Source organism: Phocoena sinus, chromosome 11, assembly GCF_008692025.1.
Source record: "Phocoena sinus isolate mPhoSin1 chromosome 11, mPhoSin1.pri, whole genome shotgun sequence".
NCBI lineage: Eukaryota > Metazoa > Chordata > Mammalia > Artiodactyla > Phocoenidae > Phocoena > Phocoena sinus.
Window position 1 is genome coordinate 80,464,439 of NC_045773.1, and position 20,095 is coordinate 80,484,533.

Genomic DNA, 20,095 nt, shown 5'->3' on the forward strand with positions numbered 1-20,095 from the left:
GGTGGAGGGGGCAAGGATGGGAAGGATGCTAATATAAATATCATACTAATATAAATATTCACATAATTAGAAGAATTAGTACTAGGTCTATTTATATAGTAGGGGTGAAATAGTCAAGGTCATCGACCTTACGAGGGCGTTTGCCTTGGCAAGAAATTGGGATCAATTCTGAGAATGCGGGGAAGGGGAGGATAGGTGTGATTTCATAAAATTTTGAGACAGAGGAGAGGAAGTTGAGGACACTGGATTGTTGGGCCTTGCAGAAAGTTAAAATATCTTTTAGGCCGGGAGCGCTGAGTTGGTTACTAGCTTCAGAAGAGTTGGAAAAATCTGGAAGTGTGGCTGGAGGAACTGTGAACATAATCAACAAGGGATGCAGGCGTGGGCAACAGCAACCAACATCTCGATAGCCACGGGGCGGTCTGGGACCCCGGGAGGGGCGGTGGCTGCAACTCCGGCCCCGCTCCGCACAGCTGGGCCAGAGCAGCACCACTCCCGCGAGCAGGTGGCAGCGCCGCCCGCGGGGAGCCAGGCAGGCGGGGAGCGCCGGGGGCGGCGGCGCGCATTGGGGGCAGAGGAGCAGGCTGCGCCGCGGGCAGCCGGGAGCGGGAGGCGGGCCCGAGTGAGCGGGCCTCCGCGCGGTATTTGGCACGCACGCGCAGACGGGCCGCGGGGCCCCGAGGCACAGAGGAGGGGGAGCCAGAAAGAGGGGGGTGCGGAACGTATTTCCTCTCTGGCGGACAAATAATACCGGCCAAAGGAGAGGCCAGGCCGTCCGGCCCTTTAACCGTGTAGGGGGGGCTGGTGAAGAAAGGGGGGTCGGGAAAGGGGGAATCCTGCTCCTTTAATTCCCTCCCCTCTTCCTCCTCCCCGAGTTCTCGCCGACGCCGCCGCGCGCGGGGCCTGGAACACACGCCACGAGCCGCCCCCGCCCCTCCCCCCTTACGCCCACGCGGAGCCGGCCCCGCGCGCGCGCCCCGTGCACCCCCGCGCCTGCGCGCTGCCCAGGCCCTGCCCGTGTGTGGGGGCGCAGTCGGCCCCGGGGGGGGTGGGGGAAATAGGGGGGGAAAAAAACAGCGCGCGGAACCCGGCCAGGTGAGAGGCGCGTGCACTCAGGGTCGTGGGGCGGGGGGGGGGGCGTGCCACGGAGTTCTGAACGTTGTAGGGGGGGGGCCGTGCACGATGCGTGCAGGCAGGCAGGAGACGTTAAAGTCGCGTGCAAACGTGCAAGGGGGGGTGGAGGAATGAGGCAGCGGGTAAAGGGGGCGGGGTGAGAAGAGGCTGCAACCGGGGCCACCCTAGAATCCAGGCCTCTGCTCCCGCTTCCGCCGGCCTTCCCCCGTGGGCGCGCGGGCTCGCCCCATCTTCGCGGGCTGTCGGGCTGGGGGGTGTGGACGCCGCTGCCCCGCCCCCGGGAACCACGCCTCCCTCCTTTCGGAGGGAGAGCGCCTCCCCGGGGGCTGGGGAAACTGAGGAAGAGGCTTGAAAACTGGATGATCTGATGCTGGGAGGGCCAGGCAAGAATGGGGGTGCGAGGCCTGGAGCCTTGGCCTAGGAAAGCCGGAGACCTTTGTCTCTGACCGGTTTCCTTCCCAACCAGGGTGGCCCACCCCCGCCACAATGGCCTCTGGGGTGGAAGTCCTGCGCTTCCAGCTGCCCGGCCACGAGGCCGCTACGCTGCGGAACATGAACCAGCTCCGCGCAGAGGAGCGGTTCTGCGACGTGACCATTGTGGCCGACAGCCTCAAGTTCCGCGGCCACAAGGTCATCTTGGCCGCCTGCTCGCCGTTCCTGCGGGACCAGTTCCTGCTGAATCCCAGCTCTGAGTTGCAGGTCTCCCTGATGCACAGTGCACGCATAGTGGCTGACCTGCTCCTTTCTTGCTATACGGGCGCCCTGGAATTCGCAGTCAGGGACATTGTTAACTACCTGACGGCCGCCTCCTACCTGCAGATGGAGCACGTGGTGGAGAAATGCCGGAATGCCCTCAGCCAGTTCATCGAGCCCAAGATAGGCCTCAAAGAGGATGGGGTCAGCGATGCCAGCCTTGTAAGCAGTGTCAGTGCCACCAAATCCCTCCTCCCTCCCGCCAGGACCCCGAAGCCAGCCCCCAAACCCCCACCCCCACCCCCTCTCCCCCCTCCACTCCTGCGGCCTGTGAAGCTGGAGTTCCCGCTGGATGAGGACCTAGAGCTGAAGGCCGAGGAAGAGGATGAGGATGAGGACGAGGACGTGTCTGACATCTGCATCGTCAAGGTGGAATCGGCCTTAGAGGTGGCACACCGGCTCAAACCTCCCGGAGGCCTGGGAGGAGGCCTGGGCATCGGAGGCTCTGTGGGCAGCCATCTTGGGGAGCTGGCGCAGAGCAGCGTGCCCCCCAGCACTGTGGCTCCACCGCAGGGCGTGGTGAAAGCCTGCTACAGCCTGTCCGAGGACGCAGAAGGGGAGGGCCTGCTGTTGATCCCAGGAGGCCGGGCCAGTGTGGGGGCCACCTCAGGCCTGGTGGAGGCAGCAGCGGTGGCCATGGCTGCCCGGGGGGCGGGGGGCAGCCTGGGGGCGGGGGGCAGTCGGGGACCCCTGCCCGGAGGCTTTTCCAGTGGCAATCCCTTAAAGAACATCAAGTGCACCAAGTGCCCGGAAGTGTTCCAGGGCGTGGAGAAGCTGGTCTTCCACATGCGGGCGCAGCACTTCATATTCATGTGCCCGCGCTGCGGCAAGCAGTTCAACCACAGCAGCAACCTCAACCGCCACATGAACGTGCACCGCGGCGTCAAGTCGCACTCGTGTGGCATCTGCGGCAAGTGCTTCACACAGAAGTCCACGCTGCACGACCACCTCAACCTCCACTCGGGAGCGAGGCCCTATCGCTGTTCCTACTGCGATGTGCGCTTCGCTCACAAGCCTGCCATTAGGCGGCACCTCAAGGAGCAGCACGGCAAGACCACGGCCGAGAACGTGCTGGAGGCCAGCGTGGCTGAGATCAACGTCCTCATCCGCTAGCGCTAGCGTGGCAGGCGCTGGGTCCCTGGGCTGGGGGGGAAGGGGGCTCCTTGGTCCAGGAGAATAGGGGGGTGTGGGGAGCAGGGGCAGGCAGGTACGGTGGGGAGCCTGAGCAGACACACACATCCTGAGGGAGGGGCCGAAGATTCCTTAGAGAGAAGACCCTGCCTCTTCAGAAGAAAAGGATGGACAGGGAGAGAGTTCTTTGAGAAGGCCAAGGGAATAGGGGGTCCCAGAGAAAGATTTTCTTCTCTTGGAGGTGCATGGATATGTGGAGGGAGGGAAAACGTCCCATGGGATGAGGAGGGAAAAAGACTGGAAAATATTTTATTCCTGGCTACGGCTGCCCAGGAAGAGGTTCTGGCATTTCGTGAGGTAGTGGGTGGGTGGGTGGGAATTGGGAGGGAATTTGGCAGGAGGCAGCTTACCTGCTCCTGCTTGGACTAGATCCTTGGGAGAGGGAGTGGTAGGGGGAAAGGATTATTGAATTCCGGAAAAGGAAGGGGGAGACAGTTCTTGCATGCTGGGGAAATGGGATGGATACAAGGCTCACCAAAATTCTAGGGAGAACAAAGGAAGATGGCAGGTAAGAGAATACGGGGGGTGAGCATCCTGGGTAGATACTGGGAAGGGGGGTACAATAGCAGGAACTACGAATAGTGGTGGGGTGGGGGGTAGGGCACTGAGATGAGAGGCGGCAAGGAGGGCTGTTGCGGTGGGGGAGGGAGAGGAGTAGAGACTTATACAGTATTTTTTAAGAAAACAAAACGTATTTTTTAGGATTTTTTCTGGAGTTTGGGGTTTTAGTTTTTCTGCTTTTGTTTTCCACAAAATAAAAAAAATACTTTTTTTTCTTTATACTCTATCTGGCAACTGCGTGTAAATGACTATCCCACCCTACACCACCTCACCCTCTGATGCAATTTTCTAAGTACCCAGAGAACACAACTCATGCAGGTCTCATGCCTGAAGGAGCCTCGAAAGGGGAAGGGGAGTGTGACAAGTGGGCTCCTCTGGCCAGAGACCCTCCCAGTTCTGCATCCTCAACTCCTGGCAGATACCTCACAGCCCAAGTGTTCCGTGATTGTTTGGCGGAGGTGTTAACAAATGACCTACTCTAGTTGAGTTTGGTATCAGGGCTAGGGATGGGGTGTAGGCGTGATCATTGTGCCCACCAAAATTGTAAGCTGGAGCCTGTGTTTGGGCGTTTTTGGTCTGGGGAACGGGTTCCTGTCCTGAAGAAAGATAAAAACTACTGGGTTAAGATGCGGAGAAGACTACAATTCCCAGAAAGCTCTGGAATAGTTCTTAACCGAAGAGAACTACAGTTCCCAGAAGGCCTTGAATTGGCCTCAGGTGCCCTATACCCTATCCACTTGCCTGTGTCAAATATCGCCTGTGAGATACAGCCATTTTCCAAACTTTGACCAGATGTAAATACCTAAAGAGATGGTACTCTAAATACTGCTTTCAAAGTTGTGTGTCCTGGTGTAATATCACCCATACTTCCACTGTCGGCTGGGCTATGACCAACGGTGTGCCTGCTATGCTTGTGAAGTGTTTGGCAAAAAAAGTTTACTTATTAGAGTGTTACCAGACAGTAATGACTCGGGCCTCTGGGGGCTTACCTGGATCTCTAGTGCGTGTGGTGGCATGACATGTCTGGCATAAATGGAAGAGACATTTAGCCCCAGGTTTTCAAAAGGGATCGCTGCTCCAGGGGACACCTGAAACTGCATGCTAGAACCAGCCAAGAGTAAAGGTGTCCTCCGCGCGTCCCCATCGCCCCCTTCTTGCTCGTTAGAGAAGCAAGGCCAAAACTGAGGCCGAGTCTTCTATCTAGTGACCGAGAAGCTAGAAAGCAACCAGAAGCGGGAGAAGCACACATGGGCAGGACTGGAAATACAGCCACTGCCGAGAGCCGGGAGGCTCAGTCGCTCCGCTAGTCACCTAAAGCCAGGTGGCAGATGGAGTAGCCACACCTGGACCCAGGCGTGCCTCGCCTTCGGTTCCCAGCTAAGCTGAGGCCAGGAATGGCAGGAATTCTCCCTTGCAGCCCCCAGCTTAGTACAGGAACTGCCATCTCTGAGGCCGCCCTCCGGGGAAAATGGCCAGAAAGTGCGTAGTGGCTCCTTTAAGGCTCCTCCTAGCCCGCCTACTCGCCCACGTGACCCGGGGCGGCCGCGCGCCGGCTCGGCCCCCAGCGCAAGCGGCGATGGCGGCGGCGGCGGGAGCTGCAGCGGCGGCGGCCGCCGAGGTGCGGAAGGGGAGGGGGAGAGGCGGGTGCATGCCCGCGCGCGCGCCCGGGGGAAGCGCGCGCCCGTGCAATGCTCCGGGGGTGCATCGGGGCCGGGGGGCCCGGGCGAGACTTGCAGCAATCCGGAGGGCCAGCACCGGGGGCGGATGAGGGGACCAGGGGGTGGGAGGTGGGGGGAGTGGGCACCGAGGCGCGCGTGCAGCCGCCGGCTGCCCCCGAGTGGGCAGCGGGCGCCGGCGCCCCAGGAACACGCGCGAGGGGCACGAGGGGCCGTCCACCGGGCTGGGGGACAGTGGGTGCTGGAGGGGTTGGTGCCCGGGGTCCCCGCGGCCTGGGGGACAAAGGGGGAGAGGCGCGTGCAGCCGGGAGGAGGGGGCGGGGCCGGGGTGCGGAGGCCCCGCCCCCTCCCCCTCCTCTCTTCTCGGTCCCTGAGATGCGGGGTCTACCGAGAGGGAGGGGGCTGATGCGGGCCCGGGGGAGGGGTCGTGCGGCCCCTCCGGGCAGCCGTGGCCGCGGAAGGGGGGGGACCCATAGAGGAAGAGGTAGGCCCCGGAGCCTCCTGTCTCTTCCCAGGGCCCAGGCGTCCTGGGCCCCTCAACTTCCTACGGGACTGACCAGCTCTCCTATCCCTTGTGTCCCCTCCCAGGGGGAGGCCCCCGCTGAGATGGGGGCGCTGGTGCTGGAGAAGGATCCCAGAGGAGCCACCGAGAGAGGTGAGTGCAGCAGAAACAGGCCTCACTGGACCTTCACCTCCGCCAGCACAGGATCTCTTTGAGCCCTTAGCCCTGAACTTTTTCTCTTCCATTACAGTTCATGGCTCTTTGGGGGACACCCCTCGTAGTGAGGAGATCCTGCCCAAGGCCAACCCCGACTCCCTGGAGACTGCTGGTCCCTCATCCCCAGCCTCTGTCACGGTCACCGTCGGCGATGAGGGGGCTGACACACCTGTAGGGGCCACACCGCTCATTGGGGATGAACCTGAGAATCTCGAGGGAGATGGGGACCTCCATGGGGGCCGCATCCTGATGGGTGAGAGGCCAGGGAGCCTGGGGGTGAGGTGGGGCATTCTCTGACTTTGTCTTCCCTCTTATCTTGTCTCCTGCCTGCTTGCCTGTGTTTTTCAGGCCACGCCACGAAGTCATTCCCATCTTCCCCCAGTAAGGGGGGTGCTTGTCCCAGCCGAGCCAAGATGTCAATGACAGGGGCCGGAAAATCACCCCCATCAGTCCAGAGTTTGGCTATGAGGCTGCTGAGTATGCCAGGGGCCCAGGGGGCAACAGCACCAGGGCCTGAACCCCCTCCGGCCACAGCCAGCCCGGAGGGGCAGCCCAAGGTCCATCGAGCCAGGAAAACCATGTCCAAACCAGGAAATGGACAGGTGAGGCTTAGGGGGAGGTTTGTGGGGGTGGGAGAGACAGGGTAATTAACCGTGAAACTCTTGTGGGCTGCTTTTTTACAATTTACCTTCAGGTCTTTTCTTCTCCAGTCACTGCTTCAGGTATTTACCAAGGTGCTACTGTGTGTCAGTTTCTCTACTGGGGCTTAATCTGGAACAGACAGGTTTCTATCTTCCTGGGGTTTACATTCTTAGGCAGAGGGGAGTAGAAAACACTAATGTTAAAGAGTTAATTATGTAGTTAATGTCTTAATTACTCTTATAATAATGACTAGAGAAACTTCAAACCACTTTTCTTTTCTACCTCAAAGCAGGCCCCAAGGGAACTTCTCCCTTCTTTGAAACTGCCCCTGCTGTTTTAAAGGTTTTACTATGAATCTCTACAGGGAAGGAGCTGAGGGCCACAGAAACATCCGAGGAGGGAAATGACAAGAGCCCCAGAATCTCAGAAGCTTTATGACAGTGTTTTTAGGGCTCTTGGCATCAGTGTTAGATGTGGGATGTGCTTGACACAATTCTTATTATTGGCACAGAACTTCAGATGGCATTTTTTGAGGGTGTGGCTCACCACCCCACCCCGACCTGGGGCTTGGCTCTAAGCTAATCCAGGCAGAACCATAGATGCTCCCTGACCCTAAGTGTGCTCCCTTTCTGCCCCCAGCCCCCAGTCCCTGAGAAGCGGCCCCCTGAAGTGCAGCATTTCCGCATGAGTGATGACGTGCACTCGCTGGGGAAGGTGACCTCAGGTCAGTCCCACCCCCCACCTACCTGCGGCTTGCTATGGCCTGTGATAAGGGTTTAGAGTACGGGCCTCACTCCTTTCTCTCTTTCCAGATGTGGCCAAAAGGAGGAAGCTGAACTCAGGAGGTGGCCTGGTGAGCCAGGAGAGGCAGGGAACAGGGCCTGGGCCTCTCCACCTGGGGGGGCTGCTCTGAGGGATCCTAGGAGCTGGGGCTCCATCTCGCCCTCAAGGGAAATGGGGTGTTGGTGAGGGAGTGCCAGCAGCTTCCATTTTTTTCTTTAAATCTTTTTCTAGTCAGAGGAGTTGGGTTCTGCACGGGGTTCGAGAGAAGTGACCCTGGAGAAGGGGGACCCCGGGTCCCTGGAGGAGTGGGAAACGGTGGTGGGGGATGACTTCAGCCTCTACTACGATTCCTACTCTGTGGATGAGCGGGTGGACTCTGACAGCAAGGTGAGAGGGAGCCAGCCACCCTCCCGGCCAGTGCTCCCCCACGTCCAGGGCTCGCTCTCCAATCTTTCCTGCCCCACTTTCTTCTCTCTTTCCTTTTCTGAACACCCACTAACTCACTGCCCCATACTGTCTGTAACTTATTTCCAGCGTGTGCTCTACCCCATACCATCCCCTTGCCCCTCTCCACAGTGATAATCACCATCCTGGACTTCGGGTTTAACATCCCATTTTATGGTTTATTTGTTGTTTGTTTGCTTGTTTATTCCTTTGCTCCTTGTTTGGTTTTATTTCACATATATGTTTTTCTATGCAGCAGAATGCTTAGTCTTGCCTGTTTTGCTTTTCATTCGTTTTATCGTGGAAACTTTCAAATATACACAAAAGAGTAGAATAGTGAGCCCCCGGGTAGCCATCACCCAGCTCTAAGGCTTATCAATACACAGCTGACCTTGACTCATCTCTTCCTCCCCAACACCCACACTTACTGGATTATTTCAGAGCAAATCGCAGATACCATATCATTTTATCTAGAAATATTTCCACAAGTATCTCTAAACATAAGACCTCTTTCTGTTTTTAAAAAATTTACAAATAAATTTTTTTTTTCCACCGTGCGGTATGTGGGGATCATAGTTCCCCAGCCAGGGATCAAACCCATGCCCCCTGCAGTGGAAACGGGGAGCCCTTCCACTGGACCACCAGGGAAGTCCCTACAAATGATGCTTTAACACCATCACCTTGCTGCCAGTCAGTCTTCACATTTTCTCAGTTGTTTCATAAATGAGTTTTCGTCTGTCAGGTTTCAGTGGGGTCCACACGTTGATTTGATTATTTTTCTTAGGTCTCTCTTGATGTATAGGTTCCCTACTTAAAAAAAAAAAACAAACTTGCCATTTATTTATTGAAGAAACCAAGTCGGTTATCCTACAGAATTCTTCACATTTAGGAGTTGGCTGTTCGGGTGGGGATTAACACATAACTCTCTGCCCAATGTTGCATCACATCAGGCGTGGAACATTTGGTCTTTTATTAGTGAAGTTAAGATCAGTGGATTCAGGGGATATCAGCCTGACTTCATTATAGTGTTTCTAGTTTTTTTTGTTTTTTTTTAATCTTTGGCTGTGTTGGGTCTTCGTTGCTGCACGTGGACTTTCTCTAGATGCGGCGAGCGGGGGCTGCTCTTTGTTGCAGTGCGTGGGCTTCTCATCGCGGAGGCTTCTCTTCTTGCAGAGCATGGGCTCTAGGTGCACGGGCTTCAGTAGTTGTGGTATGTGGGCTCAGTAGTTGTGGCTCGCGGGCTCTAGAGCACAGGCTCAGGAGTTGTGGCGCACGGGCTTAGTTGCTCCTCAGCATGTGATTTCTTCCCGGACCAGGGCTCGAACCCATGTCCCCTGCATTGGCAGGCAGATTCTTAACCACTGCACCACCAGGGAAGCCCCTCTAATTCGTTTTTCATTTAGTGTATTCAGTCTTGCCTCTTTATGAGCTTCATCAAGAGTCTCCTACTATACGTGTGTTATCCAGAACGTATTCCTTTCTTTTCCTGTTTACTATTATGTTGCAAAGATTCATCATGTTGTTGCATGTCACCATAGCACCTTATTTTATTTATTTATTTATTTATTTTGCGGTACGTGGGCCCCTCACTGTTGTGGCCTCTCCCGTTGCGGAGCACAGGCTCCGAACACGCAGGCTCAGTGGCCATGGCTCACGGGCCCAGCCGCTCCGCGGCATGTGGGATCCTCCCGGACCGGGGCACGAACCCGTGTCCCCTGCATCGGCAGGCGGACTCTCAACCACTGCGCCACCAGGGAAGCCCCAGCACCTTATTTTTTATTACAGTATAATATGCTACACCCCCTCTCCGTATCCAACCCTTTCCTTCCTTTCCTGTTCACACTCATCAGCACCAGAGAGCCATCCGTGGAGAATTGTTGTTTTCTTGATCCCGCCTCATTCTCTGAGTCCCGGGGGTCGGATGTGTCCTGCTCTGCCTGTCTCCCATGTTCCCCCCAGCAGACAGCTGTGGCCTGGGGGTCACTGTTTCTTCAGCCTCACTTTGCCTCTCTTCCAGTCTGAGGTCGAAGCTCTGGCTGAACAACTGAGTGAGGAAGAGGAAGAGGAGGAGGAGGAAGAGGAGGAGGAGGAAGAGGAGGAGGAGGAAGAGGAAGAGGAGGAGGAAGATGAAGAGTCAGGCAATCAGTCTGACAGGGTAGAACTGGAGGCTGGCGTCCCCGGAGGAGTGGGGGCTTCGGGGACAGCGGTCTGAGTCCTCAAAGGAGGCTTTTATGGGCTGGGGGCCGGGCTCTTTAACGCTCTTCCTCCCCCCCAGAGTGGTTCCAGCGGCCGGCGCAAAGCCAAAAAGAAATGGCGGAAGGACAGCCCGTGGGTGAAGCCATCACGGAAACGGCGGAAGCGGGAGCCTCCGAGGGCCAAGGAGCCACGAGGTGAGAAGGCTCCTCTGTTTCGGGGTCCCCTCCTGCAGCCCCCTCCCGGTCCCCAGAGAGCATGCACGCACACACACACGCTCAGCATGCACGCCCGCATGTACCCCCGCATCCAGGCACCTGTGAGCTCGCACTCTCACTCTCTCTGTCTCTGTGTCAGGAGTGAATGGTGTGGGCTCCTCAGGCCCCAGTGAGTACATGGAGGTCCCTCTGGGGTCCCTGGAGCTGCCCAGCGAGGGGACCCTCTCTCCCAACCACGCTGGTAATTGCCAATTGCCGGGATAGGGAGCCACTAGGGGGCGCCCTCGGGGCCGGAGGGAATGGGGAGGAGGGGAACCCCGCTGGAGCTGGGGTGTCCGTGGCCAGACTTTGGGGGTTCTGGAGCACGGAGGGAAAGTCAGGGCGGGGGTGAGAGGCCCCAGGAGGGGTCCCGGTGGGTGAGAGGCTGGGCCTCCCTCAGCTCCCTCTATCCTCCATCCAAGGGGTGTCCAATGACACATCTTCGCTGGAGACAGAGCGTGGGTTTGAGGAGTTGCCCCTCTGCAGCTGCCGCATGGAGGCACCCAAGATAGATCGCATCAGCGAGAGAGCGGGGCACAAGTGCATGGCCACGGAGAGCGTGGATGGAGAGGTGGGCCTCTGGGCTGGTAGGTGAGTCGCCAGGGCATCCAGCCCCAGAGCCCAGCCTCACCTTTTGTCACCCATCCTCACTGCACACAGCTGTCGGGCTGCAACGCTGCAATCCTGAAGCGGGAGACCATGAGACCCTCCAGCCGCGTGGCACTGATGGTGCTCTGTGAGACCCACCGTGCCCGCATGGTCAAACACCACTGCTGCCCAGGCTGTGGCTACTTCTGCACGGCGGTGAGTGACCAGTGGGGCAGACAGGCAGCATGCCCCATGGGGGTAGGGGCTCCCAGAGCCTGGCCACATTGTTTTCCTGCCCCCAGGGCACCTTTCTGGAGTGTCACCCCGACTTCCGAGTGGCCCACCGCTTCCACAAGGCCTGTGTGTCCCAGCTGAACGGGATGGTCTTCTGTCCCCACTGTGGGGAGGATGCATCTGAGGCCCAGGAGGTGACCATCCCCCGGGGGGATGGGGTGACCCCACCGGCTGGCACTGCAGCCCCTGCCCCCCCGCCCCTGGCCCAGGATGCCCCTGGGAGAGCGGACACTTCCCAGCCCAGGTACTGGCTTTGCCCTTCCCTTCTGTCTGCTCCCTGCCCCAGTTCCCATCTCCCCTGAACGTTCACACCTTCTCCCACAGCGCCCGGATGCGAGGACAGGGGGAGCCCCGGCGTCCACCCTGCGACCCCCTGGCTGACACCATCGACAGCTCGGGGCCCTCCCTAACCCTGCCCAATGGGGGCTGCCTCTCAGCTGTGGGGCTGCCACCTGGCCCAGGCCGGGAGGCCCTGGAAAAGGCCCTGGTCATCCAGGAGTCAGAGAGGTGAGTAGGGGTTTCTCTCGGGCACAGCAGCTAGGACTGGGGCTGGAAGTGTGGAGCTGCAGGTGTGGGGACCGATGCTTGAATCTGGGGAGTCAACCCCCTCTCCCTCCCTCACCACGGCAGGCGGAAGAAACTCCGTTTCCACCCCCGGCAGCTATACCTGTCCGTGAAGCAGGGGGAGCTGCAGAAGGTGATCCTGATGCTGTGTGAGTATTCCACTCCTTCGTTCAGCAAACCCTGCCTGAGCACCGATTATGTATCAGTCACTGGACTCGGGGCCAGGACGGCAGCAATGAGGGACATCGTCCTTGCCCTGAAGGACTTCGTGTGGTGGGGGAATAACACGTGATGATGGGGACTGGGGACTGTTCTGAGTGCTTTGCACGTTCACTCACTTAAATCTTCCCAGCGGAGGCCCAGAGAGGTTAACTACCTTGCCCAGTGCACAGCAGTACTAAGGGGCAGGGGCAGGGCCGTTTGAACTCAGGCAGAGCTGGTGCTCGTAACTTCTTACCCTGATCAGTGCCGTGCTGCAGTGCAGGTGAGCACAAAGAAGGCCCAGGAGGGCCCCCGACTCAGGTTGGGGCCCTGAGAAACCTTCCTGGAGGAGGTGCCACCCGCCCCCTAGCTTGCTTACCACCTGTCCCTCCCTCTCCCGGTATGGCGGGCCCTCCCCGCAGTGGACAACCTGGACCCCAACTTCCAGAGCGACCAGCAGAGCAAGCGCACGCCCCTGCACGCGGCTGCCCAGAAGGGCTCTGTGGAGATCTGCCACGTACTGCTGCAGGTCAGTGCGGGCCCAGCCCTAGGACCCCCTCCCCTGCCCAGCCCCTCCCTGGTGCCAGCCTGCGTGCCCTCTCCTTGCAGGCTGGGGCGAACATCAACGCTGTGGACAAGCAGCAGCGGACGCCGCTGATGGAGGCCGTGGTGAACAACCACCTGGAGGTGGCTCGCTACATGGTGCAGCGCGGGGGCTGCGTCTACAGCAAGGTGCGCGGCCGGGCAGGCCAGGGCCAGGGCTCAGGGCCTGGGCTTGAGGTGCCAGCCAGCCGGCTCATCTGCCTGCATCGCCCTCAGGAGGAAGACGGCTCCACCTGCCTCCACCATGCAGCCAAAATTGGGAATCTGGAGATGGTCAGCCTGCTGCTCGGCACGGGACAGGTGGACGTCAATGCCCAGGTCAGCAGCCGGGCTTCCGGCCCAGCCCCCGGGGTCCTTGCCTCAGCCTCAGGCTTTAGGTCCCCTTTCTCCCTCGTCTGACCTCTGACCCTTTCCCTGCATTTCACACTGTTCCAGTCTGTCCCCGTCTCTTTTTCCCCCTTCATTTGTATTTCTCTTCGTTCTCTTCTGTTTTCTTTTTTCTCCTTATCACTTTTCAAAATGAGTTGTGGCCTTAATCTCTGGAACTGTCCAGTGAGATTCCTTACTAAGTCAGTTTTTCATGTGTTGGAGGTGTTTTAGTCTGTGTGTCATTCTTCTTGATCTTTGGGTTTTTTTATTTAATTAATTTTTATTGGCGTATAGTTGCTTTACAACGTTGTGTTAGTTTCTACCGTGCAGCAAAATGAATCAGCTATACATACACATACATCCTGTCTTTTTTGGATTTCCTTCCCATTTAGGTCACCACAGTGTGTTAGGTTCCCTGTGCTATGCAGTATGTCCTCATTAGTTGTCTATTTTATACATAGTATCAATAGCGTGTATGTGTCAGTCCCAATCTCCCAGTTCCTCCCACCCTCCCCTTGGTATCCACACATTTGTTCTCTAGGTCTGTGTCTCTATTTCTGCTTTGCAAATAAGATCATCTATACGATTTTTCTAGATTCCACACATATGAGTTAATATACGATATTTGTTTTTCTTTTTCTGATTTCCTCCACTCTGTGTGACACTCTCTAGGTCCATCCATGTCTCTACAAATGACCCAATTTTGTTCCTTTTTATGGCTGAGTAATATTCCATTGTATCTATGTGCCATATCTTCTTTATCTGTTTCTCTGTTGATGGACACTTAGGTTGCTTCCTTGTCCTGGCTGTTGTAAATAGTGCTGCAGTGAACATTGGGGTGCCCTTCTTGATCTTTGAATTGTTCTGTCCCTTGTCCAGAAGAAGCCCCTTGCCATAGGCTCCTGTGACTTTTGAAATGACCCAGTGGCCTTTGAGAGCATCCTTTTCAGCACCTATCCTGCCCCCGACTCAGGATCTACCATTTCTCTAAGAAACTCTGGTTCCTTTAAATGGGAAATATTTTTTAGAGACTACAATTTGTGTACCTAGGGGTGGTCAGCGTTGTTGGGTCCCTGCTTCTAGGACTTTTGAGTGGGCAGATCGAGGAAATAATGTATTTTTTCTTTTTTCTTTTAATTTTTTTTTTTAATTCATTTATTTATGTATTTATTTATTGGCTGTGTTGGGTCTTCTTTGCTGCACGCGGGCTTTCCCTAGTTGCAGCGAGCGGGGGCTACTCTTTGTTGCGGTGTGCAGGCTTCTCATTACGGTGGCTTCTCTTTGTTGCGGAGCACGGGCTCTAGGCGCGTGGGCTGCAGTAGTTGTGGCTCGTGGCCTCAGTAGTTGTGGCTTGCGGGCCCTAGAGCACAGGCTCAGTAGTTGTGGCGCATGGGCTTAGTTGCTCCGTGGCATGTGGGATCTTCCCGGACCAGGGCTCGAACCTGTGTCCCCTGCATCGGCAGGCGGATTCTTAACCACTGCGCCACCAGGGAAGTCCCAAGGAAATACATACTTTTTAAAAAGAGAAAAATCACTTCGCGGCCTTGAGCAATAGACACTTACTAGTCCCATTTTGTAAACGAGGAAACTGAGACCCAGAGCCGTTAAATGATTTGCCCAGGGTTCCACAGCCTGTGAGTGGTGGAGCTGGGACTCTGAGTGTGAGTCTGGCTCCGGAGCCTGTGCTCTTGACCCCATCTGTTTGGGTGAGCAGGGCTGGAGCTGCCTCTCCACGCTCCTCCTTCCCCCCACCCACCCACAGGACAGTGGGGGGTGGACGCCCATCATCTGGGCCGCAGAGCACAAGCACATCGAGGTGATCCGCATGCTGCTGACACGGGGCGCCGACGTCACCCTCACAGACAATGTGAGAGTTTGGTCGGGATATGGGAGGTGGGTTCAGCCCCCCCGCCCCTGAGCAAGGTGCCGGCTGGGTTCACACCTCTCCCCCTGCCACCTCCACAGGAGGAGAACATCTGCCTGCACTGGGCCTCGTTCACCGGCAGCGCCGCCATCGCAGAGGTTCTCCTGAATGCCCGCTGCGACCTCCACGCTGTCAACTACCACGGGGACACGCCCCTACACATCGCAGCCCGGGAGAGCTACCACGACTGCGTGCTGTGAGTCTCCACCCCTCCCCCACCTGGACACCCCTCTGCCCCCTCTCACAGCCCCGGACCCCACAGGCTTCCCGTCCCCTCCCAGGTTGTTCCTGTCACGCGGGGCAAACCCTGAGCTGCGGAACAAGGAGGGGGACACGGCGTGGGACCTGACCCCTGAGCGCTCTGACGTGTGGTTTGCACTCCAGCTCAACCGCAAGCTGCGGCTCGGGGTGGGAAATCGGGCCATCCGCACTGAGAAGATCATCTGCCGGTGAGCTTGGGCTCTCTTTACCCAGAGCGACCTCCGCCCCCTCCCCTGGCCCCTGGAATCCTCTGAGCCCCCCAAACCACCTCTGCCCCCCATCCACCTGCCACACGCACACGTCAACTAGACGCACCACGTAAAAACAGGGAATATCCAGCTGAATTAGAATTTCGGGTGAACAATGCATACTTTTTTAACGTTAGGAGGGTCCCATGCAGTATTTGGGACATACCTGTACTAAAAAAATTGTTCCCTGATACCCTGAAATTCAGATGTCACTGAGTGTCCTGCCTTTGATCTGGGAGCCTTACTCCCCACGCCCCAGTGGACCCCCAGAACCACCCTCTTCCCTCACCCAGCCCTCTCCCCACCTAGGGGAGTCCTCACCCCATGCTCTAGCCACCCAGCTCCATCTCCCCTCCTGCCAGGGACGTGGCTCGGGGCTATGAGAACGTGCCCATTCCCTGTGTCAACGGTGTGGACGGGGAGCCCTGCCCCGAGGATTACAAGTACATCTCGGAGAACTGCGAGACGTCCACTATGAACATCGACCGCAACATCACCCACCTACAGGTGAGTGCAGGGCCCTCCCTGGGCCTCCTCCCAAAGGGACACCCAGAGCCACCAGGTACAGCTGGGCACACTGTGGGCCAACGAGGGCACCTGGCCAAGGTGGTGGGGCTGAAAGGGAGCTCCGGTGTGGGCTTGCATCCACCTAGGGAGGGGGTCCTTTTTCTAGGACACGTGAAGGTATCACATGGGCTCATGGTGGCCCTAGAGACACCCCAATCAGCAACATCTCGATTCCCCCTCATCCCGGGACCATCACCATCACTGTCCTACAAGGTGGACCCTAGAGAAAGGACAGCAGTTGTGGGGCAGGGAGCACTGGAAGCTGAGGGGCCGAGGCCGATTCTGGGGGGTGAGCTGACCCTACCTCCCGCCCCAGCACTGCACATGCATGGATGACTGCTCCAGCTCCAACTGCCTGTGTGGCCAGCTCAGCATTCGCTGCTGGTATGACAAGGTACGTGCCCTCGCCCTGGCCGCACACACACTCATCCACTCCTTTGGGGGAGCTGGCCTCTGACACCAACTCCCTGGGACCTTGTCCCTCACCTTCTACCCTGTGGGGGAAGCAGCAAAGAGGGCAGGGCGAGACCTGGGGTTCCTAGGCTGTTGCCAGGACAGCGAGGGGCCTGGCCCAGGTATATGCAAACCCAGGGCGATGGTTTCGTGTTTCCTGTTGGATAAACTAAGAGCATATGTGGCCTCCCCCAGCCTGTCCTCCCTGTGTCTGGGTTGGGGTCAGCAGTGGATTTTTCTGTGAAGTCTTGGGAGTCCTGGGCAGCTGAGCTGGGCACCACACAGAAACCACTGTCCTCCCCTCCCTCAACCCCAGGACGGGCGGCTGCTCCAGGAATTTAACAAGATCGAGCCCCCGCTGATTTTTGAGTGTAACCAGGCGTGCTCCTGCTGGAGAAACTGCAAGAACCGGGTAGTGCAGAGTGGCATCAAGTGAGGCCCAGCCCCTCAGCTCCCCTCGCTCCCCTTTCTCCCTTCTCCCTCGGGGCGCTTCCAGGTCACGCCACTGAATATCACCCTCTCTCCCACCCCCAGGGTGCGACTGCAGCTCTACCGAACTGCCAAGATGGGCTGGGGGGTCCGAGCCCTGCAGACCATTCCCCAGGGGACTTTCATTTGCGAGTGAGTGGTGGGGAGGGGGTACTTTGGCTCCTGGGGGCGTGGGGCTGGATGCAGGGCACGGCTGACTCCCAGGCCTCCCTCTCTGCCCTCCTCCCTGATGGATCCCAGCTCTTCATGCTACCCCCACTCTGGCCAGCCTCCTCTGACCCCCATCCCCAAGCCTCCGCTCTGGCCAGACCACAGTGCCTGCGTCTTTCCCTCCCCTTCGGTGTATTTCCAAGCCTGACACTCCCTCTCCCCTGCCCTTCCCAACTGCGGAAAGCCCCGGTTTTACAGACAGACAGAGCTGGGTGTCCTTGGCCAAGTTCAAAACCTCTCTGAGCCTCATTTTTCTTGTCTGCAAAATGGAGGTGATAACAGCTACCTTTCTGTCCACCTCATCAGGGGCCTCAGGCCTCTCCATCCATCAATTCTTTCTCTTCCCAGTATCCATTACCTCTTCCTGTCCCCTGGCTTTTACTCCATAGCCTTCAAACATAATCTAGGTCTCCTTTGGCCTTAAAAAAAAGAAAAAGAGTCATCCAGCCCCAATTGCCTATTTAAGAGACCATTCATTTTTCCTCCATCATGTCATCTCTCAATTTGACTGAGGCAAGCGACCCCTGCCTCCTGGGCCTCAGTTTCCCCATCATCCACTCACTGCTCATCCCTGTCCAAATCTGCCTCTACCCTCACCCCTCTGCTGATGCTGCGTCTCAGCAGTCCCACTCCCTGACCAGTGTCTCAGTCCTCATTCTCTTGGCATCTGCCACCCCCCTCAGCTCTGGCTCCCATGACACCGTCCTCACCTGCGACCCATCCATTCTTCCTCTTCACCAGCTCCTCTCCCTCTACTTTCCAAACGTGGGTGTGCTCACCGCCAGTTCTTCGTAGCTCCTGTGGCTCCGTCCCGTCCCTGCTGTCCTCACCCCTCTCCTGTCCTCAGCCCAGCGTTGCCCCCATCTGCTGGGTGATCCCTAGTCCACAAACCCCCGTGTCTACGCCTGAACAGATTTCCCCACCCAGGCCGACTGCCCGCAGATACTGATCCCTTCACCCCAGAGGCTGGGCGCCGCCGTGCTCACCCGAGTCATCGTCTGGTGTGGCTCGAGCCCCTTCCTCTAACTTCCTCACCACTGCTTCTCCAGCTCATCCCTGGCCCCACTCTGTCGGTCCTGCCTGTTGATCTAGTTGTCTGGTGGGACTCCAGCTGGCGGGAGTGTGTCCTGTGTGTACCCTCACGTGCCTGTGTCCCCAGCTTCCTCCTCCTGTACCCACCCCCCTTCTGGGTGGGGGCCACCCAGCCCCTCCCTCCCAGATGATGTCCGCTATCCTTGGGGGCCCACTGTGCCTTGGGTCGCCCACCCCAGCCCCAGCTGTGCTGATCTGTGAGATTCACAGACAGCTGACAAACAGTGGAAGAGGAATCCTGGGACTGTGAGGAGAGACAGGGCCTGGAGCCTTCTCCCGGTAACGCCTGCTCACCTCCAGAACCACCACTCCCTGCCCAACAGGTATGTCGGCGAGCTGATCTCTGATGCTGAGGCTGATGTGAGAGAGGATGACTCTTATCTCTTCGACTTAGACAACAAGGTGGGCAGGAGACCCCTGTGCCGCCCTCCTCTCAGTCAGCAGATGGAAACCCGGGGAGGAGGGGCTGGGTGGTCAGGGGGGTGGGGAGGTTGGCCCAGCCAGCGGGGTGGTGGTAGATGTGATGAGTGACGCCCTCCCGTCAGGATGGAGAGGTGTACTGCATCGACGCCCGTTACTACGGCAACATCAGCCGCTTCATCAACCACTTGTGTGACCCCAACATCATCCCCGTCCGGGTCTTCATGCTGCACCAAGACCTGCGATTTCCACGCATTGCCTTCTTCAGCTCCCGAGACATCCGGGCCGGGGAGGAACTGGGGTGAGGCGTCCTGCGGCTCGGCCAGGGTGTGGGAGATGCAGCAAGTCCAGGACCAAAAGCGGGCGGCCGGCGAGTGCCTGATTTCCAGGCGTGGATTAGAGCAGAGCTTGTCCGATGTCGCTGTAAACATAGTCCTGAGCCTCACGGATTCTGAGTCAGTAGGTTTGGGATGGGGCCTGAAGAATCTTCACTTCTAGCAAGCTACCAGGCAGTGCTGGTGCCGCAGGTGCATTAGAACAGAGGAGGGCTTAGAGCCCCTCCAGAGATGGGGGTGGATGCTTTGGAGTGGGTCTGGGTCCCACAGACCTCTTGTGCTTCTCTGACAGGTTTGACTATGGTGACCGCTTCTGGGACATCAAAAGCAAATATTTCACCTGCCAGTGTGGCTCTGAGAAGTGCAAGCACTCGGCGGAGGCCATTGCCCTGGAGCAGAGCCGCCTGGCCCGCCTGGATCCCCACCCCGAGCTGCTGCCTGAGCTCGGCTCCCTGCCTCCCGTCAACCCCTGAGAGAGGACCACGACCCCCACCCCAAGCCCTGGACAGCCAGCTCCGCCACTTGCTGCCCACACCTGGGGGTGCTACCGTCTCCTCTCCCCCTACCCCTTCGCACATTCCTCGGTTAGATCCCAGCCAGGCCCTGGAGGTCTGACAGCCCCTCTCTCCCAGAGCTGGTTCCTCCCTGGGAGGGTGACTTCAGGGCTGGCCACGCCCCTGTTTCCCACCCTCAGCTGAAGTCTAATGAATTGAAGTTGGGCCTCTGTGCTAATCGGTTTCCTTTGTTCTCAATAAATGTTGGGTTTATAATAAACTGGGTGATTGCTGGCGGAAAAGCACACACAGCCAGAGGGAATGTGGGTCCAAGGGGGGAGAAAGAGGATGAGAAGCAGGCTGGACAGGTGTGGCTGGTGTGGATTACCCTCCAGGGCAGGGGGAGGGTTGTGAGGGGATTACTGTGGGGCAGGGTCTAGTCAAGGGCAAATCTCATCTCCACACTTAATCTTTGGCAGGAGGGTGTAGGCGTGACTGTACTATGATTGAAGTAGTTTGCAAAATTCTGAAGGGTTTTCTTAGAGCGTGGGAGTCCTTCAGGCCATGGTCCATGAGGCCCGAGGAAGCAGCCCTGACCTGACCCACGTACCAGGCTTGCCTTCCAGCTTCC

The 20,095-nt window shown here is 57.8% G+C and overlaps 2 protein-coding genes across 7 annotated transcripts; both read left to right on the forward strand.

Moving 5' to 3' along the window:
- Positions 1–775: 775 nt before the first annotated feature.
- ZBTB12 (zinc finger and BTB domain containing 12) lies at positions 776–3,369 on the forward strand. Of its 2 annotated transcripts, none has more exons than XM_032650354.1 (2): positions 776–789; positions 1,601–3,369. In XM_032650354.1, exon 2 carries the CDS (start codon positions 1,621–1,623, stop codon positions 2,998–3,000), a length of 1,380 nt encoding a protein of 459 aa, XP_032506245.1. In that variant the 5' UTR covers positions 776–789; positions 1,601–1,620; the 3' UTR covers positions 3,001–3,369. The 2 variants fall into 2 exon arrangements, with proteins under 2 accessions (XP_032506245.1, XP_032506244.1); XM_032650353.1 differs by lacking the exon at positions 776–789 and adding an exon at positions 859–1,095.
- A 1,225-nt stretch (positions 3,370–4,594) lies between these two features.
- EHMT2 (euchromatic histone lysine methyltransferase 2) lies at positions 4,595–19,744 on the forward strand. Of its 5 annotated transcripts, XM_032649766.1 has the most exons (28): positions 4,595–5,257; positions 5,904–5,970; positions 6,068–6,286; positions 6,382–6,635; positions 7,315–7,399; positions 7,488–7,528; positions 7,690–7,845; positions 9,920–10,057; positions 10,178–10,292; positions 10,453–10,554; positions 10,775–10,923; positions 11,013–11,156; positions 11,243–11,478; positions 11,559–11,741; positions 11,865–11,947; positions 12,422–12,528; positions 12,609–12,731; positions 12,819–12,920; positions 14,734–14,838; positions 14,937–15,091; positions 15,177–15,344; positions 15,767–15,911; positions 16,288–16,365; positions 16,741–16,856; positions 16,959–17,045; positions 18,539–18,617; positions 18,761–18,936; positions 19,263–19,744. In XM_032649766.1, exons 1-28 carry the CDS (start codon positions 5,108–5,110, stop codon positions 19,441–19,443), a joined length of 3,744 nt encoding a protein of 1,247 aa, XP_032505657.1. In that variant the 5' UTR covers positions 4,595–5,107; the 3' UTR covers positions 19,444–19,744. The 5 variants fall into 5 exon arrangements, 4 of the variants coding, with proteins under 4 accessions (XP_032505657.1, XP_032505658.1, XP_032505655.1 ...); XM_032649767.1 differs by lacking the exon at positions 10,453–10,554 and having other exon boundaries at positions 5,201–5,257; XM_032649764.1 differs by lacking the exon at positions 4,595–5,257 and having other exon boundaries at positions 5,688–5,970.
- The last annotated feature ends 351 nt before the right edge of the window (positions 19,745–20,095 follow it).

Excerpts from the sequence above, each read along its gene's own strand:
- ZBTB12 (XM_032650354.1), top strand. The coding sequence starts at position 1,621 with ATGGCCTCTGGGGTGGAAGTCCTGCGCTTCCAGCTGCCCGGCCACGAG.
- EHMT2 (XM_032649764.1), top strand. The coding sequence starts at position 5,691 with ATGCGGGGTCTACCGAGAGGGAGGGGGCTGATGCGGGCCCGGGGGAGG. Across the intron at positions 6,287-6,381 it reads TGGGGGCCGCATCCTGATGG|GCCACGCCACGAAGTCATTC; the intron begins GTGAGAGGCCAG and ends TGTGTTTTTCAG. Across the intron at positions 18,937-19,262 it reads CGGGCCGGGGAGGAACTGGG|GTTTGACTATGGTGACCGCT; the intron begins GTGAGGCGTCCT and ends CTTCTCTGACAG.